General features: G+C 35.9%; 1 protein-coding gene and 1 long non-coding RNA gene across 2 annotated transcripts; one reads left to right on the top strand and one right to left on the bottom strand.

Moving 5' to 3' along the window:
* The first annotated feature begins 57 nt into the window (after positions 1-57).
* LOC134672034 (ceramide-1-phosphate transfer protein) lies at positions 58-6,030 on the top strand. Its single transcript, XM_063529933.1, has 4 exons — positions 58-244; positions 318-529; positions 3,270-3,445; positions 5,400-6,030. Exons 1-4 carry the CDS (start codon positions 126-128, stop codon positions 5,526-5,528), a joined length of 636 nt encoding a protein of 211 aa, XP_063386003.1. The 5' UTR covers positions 58-125; the 3' UTR covers positions 5,529-6,030.
* Positions 6,031-9,637: 3,607 nt separating this feature from the next.
* On the bottom strand, positions 9,638-11,517 carry LOC134671654 (uncharacterized). Its single transcript, XR_010099241.1, has 2 exons — positions 11,165-11,517; positions 9,638-10,158 (listed from the first exon to the last, which is right to left on the bottom strand). It is a non-coding gene; the product is annotated as an uncharacterized LOC134671654 (long non-coding RNA).
* Between the last annotated feature and the right edge of the window lie 1,761 nt (positions 11,518-13,278).

The following is a 13,278-nucleotide window of genomic DNA, read 5'->3' as shown; positions in this document are numbered from 1 at the left end:
CTGGACTGTCAGCGTCAAATCAAATGAATGAAAAATCCTCATCCAATCAGTCTGAGTTGAAAGGAAAAGCAGCCAGCTGGCTCATCAAGTACAAACAATTATATTTTTGTACATTTTTAAAAGAAATGTCCAACGAGAACACTTTGGATTTACACTACGTACACCAAAGCTTCCAACGAAGCCTAAAAGAAGACGACGATGTTGTCGTGGAAGCGTATATTGATGGATACAATGAACTAGTCAAGTAAGCGAATTTCTTTATTATGAAACTTTGTAGTTGGTTTACTTATAAAATATTAATGAGAATATTTGTCCAGGTTCTTAAATCTCATCGGTTCGGTGTTCTCATTCGTGAGCAGCGACGTCAAAAGCAAAATAAAGGTGATGGATAAACACAAGGATGGTGAAGACGCTGTGTACTATGATTCTTTTAAGAAAATGATGAAGTACGAGAAGGAAACAAACTTACACGAGAAAAGCGGGTTCGTCTCTGGCTCTAGAACGATGCTGAGGCTCCACAGAGGTTTAGGTCAGTACTTTTTCTATGTTGTCTGTTTCTATATGTATAACTTTCGGAAAATAATTTCACACTCATTTGGTCTTACAAATATAGACCTTATTTGAATGGGTTAAAACTTATATTGCATTGTCATTGTTTAAAGAGATACGAGGTTTCAGAAATAATTAATTTGCAAGATAACACTTGAGTATTTAAGCGTGTTGAATTGGAGTAATAATTTTAGATAACTGACATTATTTTGGCCATGAAATAATATTAACTGCTTTTTCCTCGTTTGATAAGAATGAGGGGTCTTATCACTGTGGAATAAGGTCTATTATTGAATAAATATGACATTAAATCATATGAGTATACCAGAATATTATGATTTATATTTATGCTGTGATTGTTTACAAAAATATTTGTAAACATTGAATAAAAATTATTGATTACTATCACAAATGGCAAAACACATTCACATATATGGCGAAAAAACATACAAAGACCAAAAAAGAAAGAAAAAGAGGCAAAAATACAAGGCTAGTCTATTATGAAAATACAACATTATATCAACTAAAAATATAATCTATTATTCCAAAAAAAAAAACGGTAATCATAACCATTACTTAGGGCCTTAGTTGCCTGATAATAATAAATGATATTTAATTATAACATTGTCAAGATTGCATATACTGAGAGATTTAAATGAGATCTACGAGTATCTAGGGATTATTGTGTGAGGATGCTGAAGACTAAGGTTTGATTCCTGCCCTGGGCACTGGAAGCCTTATTAATTATTAACTTTATAATTTTAAATGGTAATGCTTATTAGTAAAAAAAAAATCCAATACCATGTACATATTTTAAGTAAAAAACCGGGCAAGTGCGAGTCGGACTCGCGCACGAAGGGTTCCGTACCATAATTAAAAAAAAACAAAAAAAAGCAAAAAAACAACGGTCACCCATCCAAGTACTGACCACTCCCGACGTTGCTTATCTTTGGTCAAAAATCACGTTTGTTGTATGGGAGCCCCATTTAAATCTTTATTTTATTCTGTTTTTAGTATTTGTTGTTATAGCGGCAACAGAAATACATCATCTGTGAAAATTTCAACTGTCTAGCTATCACGGTTCGTGAGATACAGCCTGGTGACAGACGGACGGACGGACGGACAGCGAAGTCTTGGTAATAGGGTCCCGTTTTACCCTTTGGGTACGGAACCCTAAAAACTACACTATCACAAAACTAACCCAGCAGTTTGATGTGTGAGTGTGGGGATCAACATGTTCATGGTTATTGGACACACACAATAGAAATAACAATGTATGTACCATCATGTACTCTATGAATGTGATAAGTGGTCACTATAATGGAGCTTGTGGAATGCAGTAGGGTCATCTCACAACAGAGTGAATCAAGTTTTAATTGCATTCCTTTTATCCTTTTGTAGTTCCAGAAGAGGCAGTAATAGTAGGGTAAATACAGTAACTGGCCACCTGTTAGTAACTGGCCACCCGAAACTTAAAATGAATTCTATTTACCTATAAACAGAATTCATTTTAGTATAAGGTGGCTAGTTATTGAAGTCTAAAAGTTTTTAAAAACTGTTGTATGTCGTTTCCCAGACCTCAAACTATCGCCTTCCCAAATTTTATCTAAATCGGTTTAGAGGTTACAGACAGACAATTTCGCATTTACAATATTAGGGATTTAAATTAAAGACCACCAGCTTCCCAGGCACAGTCATTAACAACTAGACTAATGGCCTTGTGAAGTAATTTATGTAGGTAAGTTAAAAGAATAAGCCCCCATTCGCATGACAGCTTTATCAACGCGCGTTAAAAAAGCGCTTGAATCTGTCCACACTCTAAATTCGATTTAATGACATAATTTAAAGTGGAAAATCCAACAACGCTTGATAAAAAGCGCCACCGCTGACGTGTGAATACATACATGGCTATCTATTTGTGTCATTCAAACGCTTTTTTAACGCGTGTAAAAAGCTGCCGTGCGAATGGGGCCTACATGTCACCTACTTTTGTATTATTAAAAGTAGTTTGTCTCTAAGGTTTGATCAATTTCAAAGTCATTAATTTAGTCAACTAATTGTGTCAATTGCTAATAAGATTTATTTACTCATATGATATACGATATTATTAATTTGGGTCAAGTTCAAGTCACTTAAAAACAAATTACTCGATATATTCCTTCTACATATACCTATTAAGATAATTTCTCTTTTGTGGGATGTTTTGAAACTTTGCCAGGGGTTTTTCTAAATCGTTAGCGTGAAAAACCACGTCAGACTGTATTTTCTGTGAATAAAATTAGATGAAACTATGAATACTGAAAGTTATCTTAGTCATCAAAACATAAATAACATTCAAATAGCACTGAAAACTAATGTGAGTAACAAAATAATTGAAAACTACGATTTTTAAGTGACCATGGCTATATGAGCCATTCTTCTCTTAAATTTTTGCTTAAACATGCTCTTGTTAGATTTAACATAACATGAAAAAGCCGTAGGGGGAATACTATGACGTATTATATGTCACAGCTTATTGTTTTTGTAAGCGAAATATAGTTTGTCAAAGGACTGTCTCATTTCAAACATAGACATAGAGAATAATACTATCTTTGTCTTACACTAGTACTAGCACCAGAAATTAGCAAAAGAAAAGGATGTGTATAGTTTTCCTGGATCTTACTGACTGACAAATTGGTTTGACCAACTATAAATATTCCATTATCTCATCTTTGTTTCAGACTTTATAAGACTGTTCCTCAAAAAGCTAGGCGAGTCGGACGACGCGGTCAACACATGTACGGAATGCCAGCACGCGTACAACTCAACGCTAGCCGAGTTCCATCCGTGGTACATCCGGAAAGCGGCCACGCTGGCGATGCATGCGTTGCCCAACCGGCCCGACTTACTTAAGAAGGTAACTTTAACAGATAACACGTGTAGGTACTTTAGGTATGGGTGACCCTATTGAGGAGATGAGGTAAACAAAGTTAATGTTTATAACACCGATTTATTCTGACTCCAAATATCTCAGAAGGTTACGAAAATATATTTACACAAGGATGGGACCAGAACCAGGCGCCGCGGTGTCGTACTAGTTAGTTAAGTATATGTGCGCACTATACAGTGTGCTAAGCGACTGACTGGACAAAATGCTCCTTCACTCCTTCGAACTGTATACCAATAATGCTGACTCTAATCCGCGTCACCGCCATGTCCCTACAGTACAGAATGCCAGACCGTAGTCAACTCAACGCTTACAGACTGCGGAGTTCCTCTCGTGGTATGCCTACATGATTCAGGAGACGACCAGAAACAATCCAGCGCATTCAGTAAATTATAAGCAACTGTTTCGTACCTATATTAGTGTTACAAACCCATGCCACAGAATAAGTAATAGTCTACCGTACAGAAGGGACACTTCCTACAAAACTGAAGTTTGACAGCGATTCAGGAACGAATCATGATATCCCTTTCTAACTTATGGCACTATCCCTTTCGGATATTTAGGGTTGTCAAAATTCAAGTCATTATCTTATCTGTGGTCGTGTACGCAAAGGGACGTCAAGTTGTGTCAACCCTAATAATTGCTCGGAGCAATGCTGAGTCGGACGGAGCCGAGTTTGCCCGAAGTAAGGAGTGTCTCCCCACTGCCCATGCCCTTTTTTTTTCAAAACATTATTTTGATAATGTTAGTTTAAACGTACGTATAGATATATTTATACTCGTAACAATAAAGTGCATCTAACAACATTCAACAATACGGAAACTGAAATCGTGACCAACCTTTTATCGTATGAATGAAGACACCGTGTTGCAATTTAAAACCTTATTTTAATGAGTTAAGGTATATTTTTAAATAGTTGCAATGCTTATGCAAAAATTACGCTATATTATCGAGGAATCCGGTCAACCTTGGACGAGTTGGAAGACATAGATAAATATGGCTTAGAAATAGTAATTGTACTTATATGTATATAAAGTAACTAATATTACTTACCTTTTTACCTTATATCAATTACGGCAATTGGACAATGGGTCCTTCTCATCTTTAGCGTTATCCCGGTTGCATCCTAAAGAATTCCGGGTCCGATTTGAAAACCTAATATCGAAAATTAAACCAGGCACTAATTTTTACGGAACCAACTGTCCTCTACCTGGCAGATGTTCGCGAAATTCCGATTGTGGACTCTGAAATTATGGATGAGTTTTGGAATTACTCGACATTCGAAAGCGAATTGAAGTTACCCGAATACACCTTTACATTTTAACATTTGTAAAATATCAGCGATAATTTTATTGTTGTACCTATATTAGTAGTACCGTCCGTTATTTCGCAGTAAAAAGAAATCGTGACACTAAATAAAAATACTTACCTATATAATATCGCACGCCGTATGCCGATCTCTCATGCTGATAAGAGTTAATACTGGCTGATAAAAGATATGGCAGTAAATTGAACTGTAAGTGCTTCTGATTATCGGACACGGTAAAGTTAATGCTAATTAAAGACGTCGCAACTAAATAGGCACAGGCCTATGCCAAGTGATTGTGTACTGTCATCACCTGGCACTACTTGTCACCCAAATAAAACGCCTAGCATTGATATGTATTTGAATTAAATACATAATTAGTTATTATATCACACCAAACAGAGCTCTATAAATTGCAGACCTTTAATTGATTTTACAACCTTTGTTGTCCATCCACTCCCGCACCCACCGGTAAACAGCTGCCAGACGCCCGGATTAATTAATAATGATAGTATGGCATACTAACTAGAGGGATTTCGTTGCTCTATAAATCTTATCACTAACGTGCATTAAATTAAAAATCCTTTTTCATAAAATTTACTTTATTTCTTGCCACAGATCTTCGGCTCCGAAGACAGCCTCACAGCGGCGCTAGCCATCCTGCCACAGACTCTCGCGTCTTGCGACGAAGTCTACAACCGTGTGGAACAGCTCTACACAGACTTTGACTTCCACGGGCTACCTTAATGTTGCCAGGTCAAAATATTCGAGACATTGCCAGATGAAAAAGTGATAATTAGGTTACGTTCAGAATTATGTTTTTAAAGTTGGTCAAGCAGATTTTGTCAGTAAAAAAGGCGGCGAATTTGAAAAATGTAGGCGCGAAGGGATATCGTCTCGTAGAAAACTTAATCTGCCAATGCAATATGCAGTATTATGTTACGTATTTTTTTCCAGAATCCTTTTTATATACCATAAATCATACGTAGCCTTCTTGCGTCAGCTAGAGTTACAAATTGGAGATCTGATGTTCAGTAGCCTTACCACGACTGCCTTACCAGTGTCAAACTGACATATTCGCTAACGTCTACGTAACTTACTTTCTATACATGTTGCTCGCACTAATATGCGAGTATTGCGAGTACGAGCGAGATGCATAGAAAGTAAGTTACAGCGCGATTCGGGAAATGCATTAGAGATTCACTAGATACGAAATAGCAAAGACTGTGACGTGCCATGGCGAAAGGTACCTTATGGCGGCTGGCGCTTACGTCGCATAGCGCCGCAATAATAGCGTGACCGTTAATAATAGCGTAAGCGCCAACCGCCAGAAGGTATCTACCTCTTGCCGTGGAACGTCATGTCTTTACTATTTCATATCTAGTGAATCTCTAAGTCATTTCCCGAATCGCGGCGCCAGCCGCCATAAGAGATACCTTTTGCAGGGGGAGCGTCACATATCTTTACTATATCGTATCTAGTTAATCTCTAATTCATTTCCCGAATCGAGCCGTTACGCACACGCCTTATTGACTGTCAATAAATGTCGGACTTAAGTTATATGACTCTGGCTGACGTAGCTTTATATTAGGGATTCAGTAAGATATGATATCTTCGTATCTGTATCATTGTTTATATGTTGTAGCATAATAAATAATTAAATATTATCAGGAAGTAGCGTTTCATACACTTTTACATTACTACAGTTCGTCTTTTAGAAAAAAAGTAAACAATCTTAATGCGTCTTTTAATTGAAAAACACGTTTAAAAAATAATTCACAGTAAATATGTAACAGTTATGAATGTAATACGATCATTTATATTCTTCTGCTTTCATAAGTAATAGTTACTGATTTTTAAAAAGCGTTTTTCTATTAAAAGACTTGTCAAGATCGCTTACCTTCTTTCTAATGCTAAAAAACGAATTACCTAGGAGTCGTGCACAAATCACGCGAGGTTCGATGGGAGGAGGGGGGTCACGAAAAACTCACGATAGATCACGTTGGGGGAGGGGGTATAAGGAAACCTCACGTGTATTTTTCTACAGTAAACGAAACTAAGAAAAAAAACCAACCACATGAGTAAATACCTTTTCTCGGTTTCGTCACTCTGCACTTCAAAATAGCGAATGTATTTAACGAAAATAGAAAAATAAACAATATTTTCTAAATACAACACTATTTATCTTAAAATTAGGACGAATGAAAAAAATACACGTGAGGTTGCGTAGGGGGAGGGGGGGTAGCCACAAACCTCACCAAATATCACCAAGGGGGAGGGGGGGTCAAAAAGTAGTCAAGAATACCTCGCGTGATTTGTGCACAACCCCCTATATGAAATACTATTTCAGAAATAGTATACACAAAGTACATTATTTTATTTTTTAATTAACAACGAATATTAGCCATTCGTCGTTGCATCAAGTCGCTATGTTTATAAACATAATAATAACGTAACATAAGTTATTCTAAAGTTTTTTTCCTAATGGTTCAGTAGCGAATTTTGCAACGACAACTTAATCATGTTATACATACTAATGTTTACATTTATAACTTTGATCTCGTAGAAATTGATTTAGTATAATATCCCTTGAATGTAAATAGATTTAGACCAAAATAAGTCTACAACGATTCTGATAGCACACGCAGTGCAAGTGTTATTTTAAACGTCAAACTTCTGTGAAATTATGACGTATAAATAACACTTGCACTGCGTGTGCTATCAAAATCGTTGCTAACTTTTCTTGGTCTAACTCTATACCTATTGTTATTTTACAAATGTCAAATGGACTAACCGTGTTGTGGTTCGGTACTGGCCACAATTTATAAAAAAAAAAACATGTCTAACATAAAGGATCGATCACACCAAAGCTAAAAACGTAATCCATCGATTATAGGACAAAATGTATAGCGATAACGTGAAGCATAAAACCCGTTAACGCTGTAGCACGTTTCGTGTGGTCGGTCCTTTATTTACAGTCGGGCAAAAAAGAGTAGAAATTAAAAAGTGGCAACACTGTAGTGTCGTCCCTTTCAAACCAATTTATATAAGAAAACGGGACGACACTACAGTGTTGCCACTCAAAGATTGAAATATTGTGTAAGATGTGTAGAGTCTTAAGACAAAGTCATGCTTCGGATTTGAAAGCTAGTTGATGGCGCCATACGGCTCTGAGGGGCTACCGCGAAAACCGAAATTCGTAAATTGCGGGGATCTTTCTCTTTTACTACAACGAAGGCGTAATTAGAGGGACAAAGAAAAATCCCCGCAATTTGTGAACTTCGATTTTCGCGGTTTATATAGCCCTGGCATGCGAATCATGCGAGTTTCATTACATTGCGTTATTTGATCGGTCGGCTGAATTGTTGTAATTTTAACCTAAATGGTCCGCAATGTACTTAACTAAAATCGCATGCGAGTTCGCGCGCCGTCTAAATGAGCCCTTATTTACCACAAAACAACATCTTCGCTATGTAGGTATTGCGTCTCACATTTTGCAATGAGACAGTGAGACGCAATGACATTGGACAGATGGAATACCACCCTTAGACGTGTTATACAAATCTTTGGTTTCTTGTCCTTAAAAAGTTTTGATTGTAACGTTAAAAGTAAAAAAAGACGTAAAGTTTGAAGCTCAAATTGTAACTATTGCTCACAATGACGTGAACAGTAGATTTTGTACACCTTTGAATAATAAATCACTCGCTTGGAATAAACAGCTATTTTATATACTGCTTTGTAAGCAAAAGCAGTTGTTATTGTATACTATAATCTTTGTAAAGTTTGTACGTAAAATTAGAAAAAGACAATTTTTAAGGCCCATGGGCCATATATGGACATGATTTTTGAAAATGCGTAGGGTAATTCGCCAGTCACTGTCCACCGGCCAATAACTGGCCACTCTAAACTAAACATGAATTCTATTCACCTATAATCAGAATTCATTTTAGAATAAGGTGGCTAGTTATTGAAAGCTAGCTAGTTATTAAAACCTTATACAAACTTACTAAAATGAATTCAGTTTATAGGTGAATAGAATTCATTTTTATTTTAGGGTGGCCAGTTACTAACAGGTGGCCATTTACTGACGAATTACCCTATTTGTTTTGGCATCATGTTAAAATTATAGTTCGTGTCATTCACTGTGACGCGCAGATTTGTCAAATCTAACTTTTAATAAATTGATTATTATTTATTCTCATAAAGACAAGCACACATAGATGTTGTATAAAAACTTATAAACTAAAATTATACTAAATAAATAAAAATAAAACCTAAACTACAATAAAAAATCGCCCCTCGGCAAGGTACCGTAGACGCTGGCAACTTTTAATAACATGACAATACGAGTCAAGGCATGCGTCTTCGTGAATGACACGATCTATACTAACTATTAAGATAGTCTAGTTTGAGGAAAAAATGTTTGTAAAATTATCATAGTCCTCCAAAGCATTTTAATTTATCGCTAAATGAAATTATGGGCTTGCTGATCTAATAATAATTACTTTAGTTAGATTATAATGAATATGATATGTTTTGTAATTACCAAAGTAAAGTTGCTTTGTAACGCTAATTATTAAGTTAAGAAACTATAATATATGAACTCTGTGCTATTAATTCGTCCTTTACTATCGTTTAAGGCCCGGGCCCCATTTTATTAGGCTAAATTTTATAAGTCTAAGGGCAGGGCAGAACACCTGTAAAAAGGGCGCTCATGAGTGAAGAGACTCTACCGCGAAAAACGATTTTTCTTTCTCTGCCTCATTATCGCTTGAAGATAAAGAAGCGGATAACGTTTTTTCGAATTTTCGATTTTGACGGTAGACCTTTAGGATCCTGTGTGGTGTGCTTTGTACTTTTCTTTTTTTTTACTTTTTCTTTGTACTTTTTAAAGTCAAACAAAGCTATAAATACCAAATTAATTTAAAAATTGTATTACCTAGTTACGTATTATAATTTAATAATCGAGGATTAGACATGACGTTAATTTGTAGGCCTACCTACCTATAGCATTCCAAAGGCATTCCTCTAGAGTGAACATATTTCTTTGTACAAGGCCTATTAATTATCGTATCATCTTGCCGTCTGCGGTGTACTTTGTACCTATTTTCGTATACCTACGTACGTTATCTGTGTTAAGTGATATAATTGTAATAATCTTAATTATATAAATAACCGTAAAAATTTTAAAGTTTAAACTTTTCAATAGATTTTAGTTAATCCTAAAATGATTTTGTTAACATGCTCTCAATCTTCTAGCCCGTTTCACAGTCAAAGTCACAATTTATGAAATACTAAACAGGCAGCATGTGTTGCGAAATTCGCATATTGCGGGGATCTTTCTCTTTTACTCCAATGACGGCGTAATTAAGGTCGCCTCCATAAACTCGCGAACTAAATTGACATGAGTTTGACAAATAAAATGATACCAGGAATAGCAAAGAAAAAATAGTCACGGGTATATGTCGATAAAATGATATCGATAAGTATAATATTGCACTTACTACCCATGTCATAATTATAAAGGGGTCACAAACGATTTCGATTAATTTGAATGTGACGAGAAAAGTGGTTAATTCGATTGTAAGATTGTGTCGTTACCAATCAAATCAGGAGGTGCGGATGAGAAACTGACAAATTTCAGTGTCATGTTAGTGTGCAACAACTTGCCGTTCTTTATTTCAAGAGCTCGGTTGTCGCCATAAATCTAAAATTGGTGATTTAATTTTATACATGTGGCCGGTAGATGAGATTAATCCATAATTATTTATACTTGGTCAAGCAGATCTTGTCAGTACAAAAAGGCGGCAAATTTGAAAAATGAAGGCGCGAAGGGATATCGTCTCAAAGTAAATTTGAATTTCGCGCCTTTGTCTACTGACAAGATTTGCTTGACCATCTATAAATCTTGACCTAATTGTCAACTTAAACGTCCAGTTTAGGGACTGGTCTTCACAATCGAAGCCATAGGGATACCGAGGCGATTTAATTTTTGCATCCACACCACTCGAATTAAATGAGAAATTAATCACATTATACGAAATATTTCCCTGTCTGGGCCGGCCTTTTTTGTATTTTGAGCCAAAATCACTTTTTCTATGTTATCACCTACAACTTAATTGTTACTCTAGCTGTAAGTTTTCCTAACAAATAAAACAAAATAAATATAATAAAATATTTATTTAATTACAATATGTTTATTCAATATCCTTGTCTCTATTAGGTACTATAAAATTGCACAATTTTGGAAATACCGACATTCTCTAATTCAAACTTTTTTGAAAATATCGATATGAACAACACTGGCCAAACTGTGGTATCATTTGTGTACATTGACCTGTCAATTTAGTTCGCGAGTTTCTGGAGGCAACTTGTAGAGTGACAGAGAAACATCCCCGCAATTTGCGAACTTCGATTTTCGCGGTTATAGCCCAGTTTCATTAGTCACTTCAATGCTGCTAGTTTTAGATTGACCTTCCTATGTTTTATGAAATTGCTTTTTTATCGATTTCTATCACATGTCCAAATTTCCATTAGCAACATTAAGATGTACTCGTATTTTTTTACTTTTTACGTAGAAGTGAAACATAACTGTCATGGTAGCATTTATCGACTTTACCAACACGACAGGCGATAAAATAACGACCTATCCGTGATTTCGTCTTGTCACAGAATAAATAATAGTACTGGGTACAGAAGACACACTCTCTAACAAAACCCGTCTGTTACGATCAGGACAGATATGGCCGCTAGGTGGCGACAGCGCCACGCGCGGCTTAGCTACGTACCTGTAGCAAAGCGACGAAACCGCGGAGTGAGCCACGCCTGGTTTTTTGAGCGGGCGCACGCGGGTGCCGTAGTAGCAGGTTAGCCACAAGCCGCGCGTGGCGCTGTCGCCACCAAGCGGCCATATGTGTCCTGATCGTATTACAGACGCGTTTTGTTAGATAGTGAGTATTCTGTACCTAGTACTATTATTTATTCTGTGGTTGTAGGTAAAATCCGTCGCACGCGTCCGAGCCAGTTATCGTTGCTCATATTATACTATTTTTCGCTAACCCGCTCATCCGCTCCATACAAACCACGCCTGCTAGCGTTCGTCCATTAGAAAGGGATTGTCGATAAACGTTATCGTGTGCGTAAAAATGTATTGTTGCTCTTTATCTTTGATTCTGCTTTGTGTGGATGTACCTATTAGCTAATTATAAATATAATATTATATATTTTGCCTATTTTGAAGTTTCTTTTAAGCACCATCCCTTCCTGGTTTTCTTTAAATCAATAAGGAGATTATTTAACTTCTACGAGTCGTAAGACGCAACCAAAGATTTATTAATAGTATAAGATATGTAAACCCTAAAACAAATTCGTGCTACGAATTTGATAGTTGATAGCTAGTCTAGATGGCGCTGTAAGGTTCCGTACATAACGCGGTAAAAACCTTATGATTAGCTGCGGCTTTTGCACCATCTAGTTCTGCTGTCAAATTCGGAGGAGTATATTTTCCTGAATCTTTATAATTATTTATCTCCTATCTTTTGTTTCTTTGGCACAATTATGCGGTGGAACAAAACCGATAATGCTCTATCTAGCTCTCTCTAACGCATACCTGTGTCTTGTAGTCTTGCGGTGTTTAGCTTTAGGCCACAGAGTAAAGTAACATATGGAACTCTTACCTAACTTCTTGATAGGGCTTGAGATAAGTGGGATAAGGAAAACGACCATACTAATTATAATTAAAATCTGTAATTTATTCGATGCCTCAAAATAATACGAACATAAACGTATTGGATACCCAATAAATAAAAATTAAAAACAAAGTCAACAACACAATGAACATACAGTAATTATTACATAATTATATTATTATTCACAGTTATTTTACACTATCACTTATTGCTTAAAATTATATTTACTAATATATTATAACAAAAGGCGTCTATAGTTAGTATATGTAACACAGCTGCTAGCATCGAGATACAAAATCAATTTAATATTTTAGCGTTTACTTTACCCGTTTCAGTGTTCAAAATAGTCTACTCCCATTTGTAACAAATGGGAAATATTTAGTCCCAGATGTCCCGGAATGGAATAAGGTTTTTCATATATCTGAAACGGCGTACTAATCTAGGAAATCCCCTTTGTTCGATTAAGCCTGTGATAGGGTAACCCTAATGAATGATTCCATTAGGTTTAACCCTAATAACGGGGTTGAGAATGCCAAACCCGTTATACGCTCGATTTTTGTTTGACAAATAGTTACCTAGCCACAGAACACATAAGGTATTTATTACCTAATTTCATTAAAATCGCGCACATACTACGACTAAATTATAATTTTTCTAATTCATTATTTTACCTGATGTAAATGATAGATATTTCTGACTAAAAAAAATATTTGTTAAACCCAGACTTGAGCAGTAATCAATATCTTAAAAATAATTAGTTTTTATACACTGGATAATTTCTTTTTTACTGACTTAATTATAACTTGAGT

This window comes from Cydia fagiglandana, chromosome 16, assembly GCF_963556715.1.
Source record: "Cydia fagiglandana chromosome 16, ilCydFagi1.1, whole genome shotgun sequence".
Lineage (NCBI taxonomy): Eukaryota > Metazoa > Arthropoda > Insecta > Lepidoptera > Tortricidae > Cydia > Cydia fagiglandana.
This window is presented reverse-complemented; position numbering and strand designations above follow the sequence as displayed.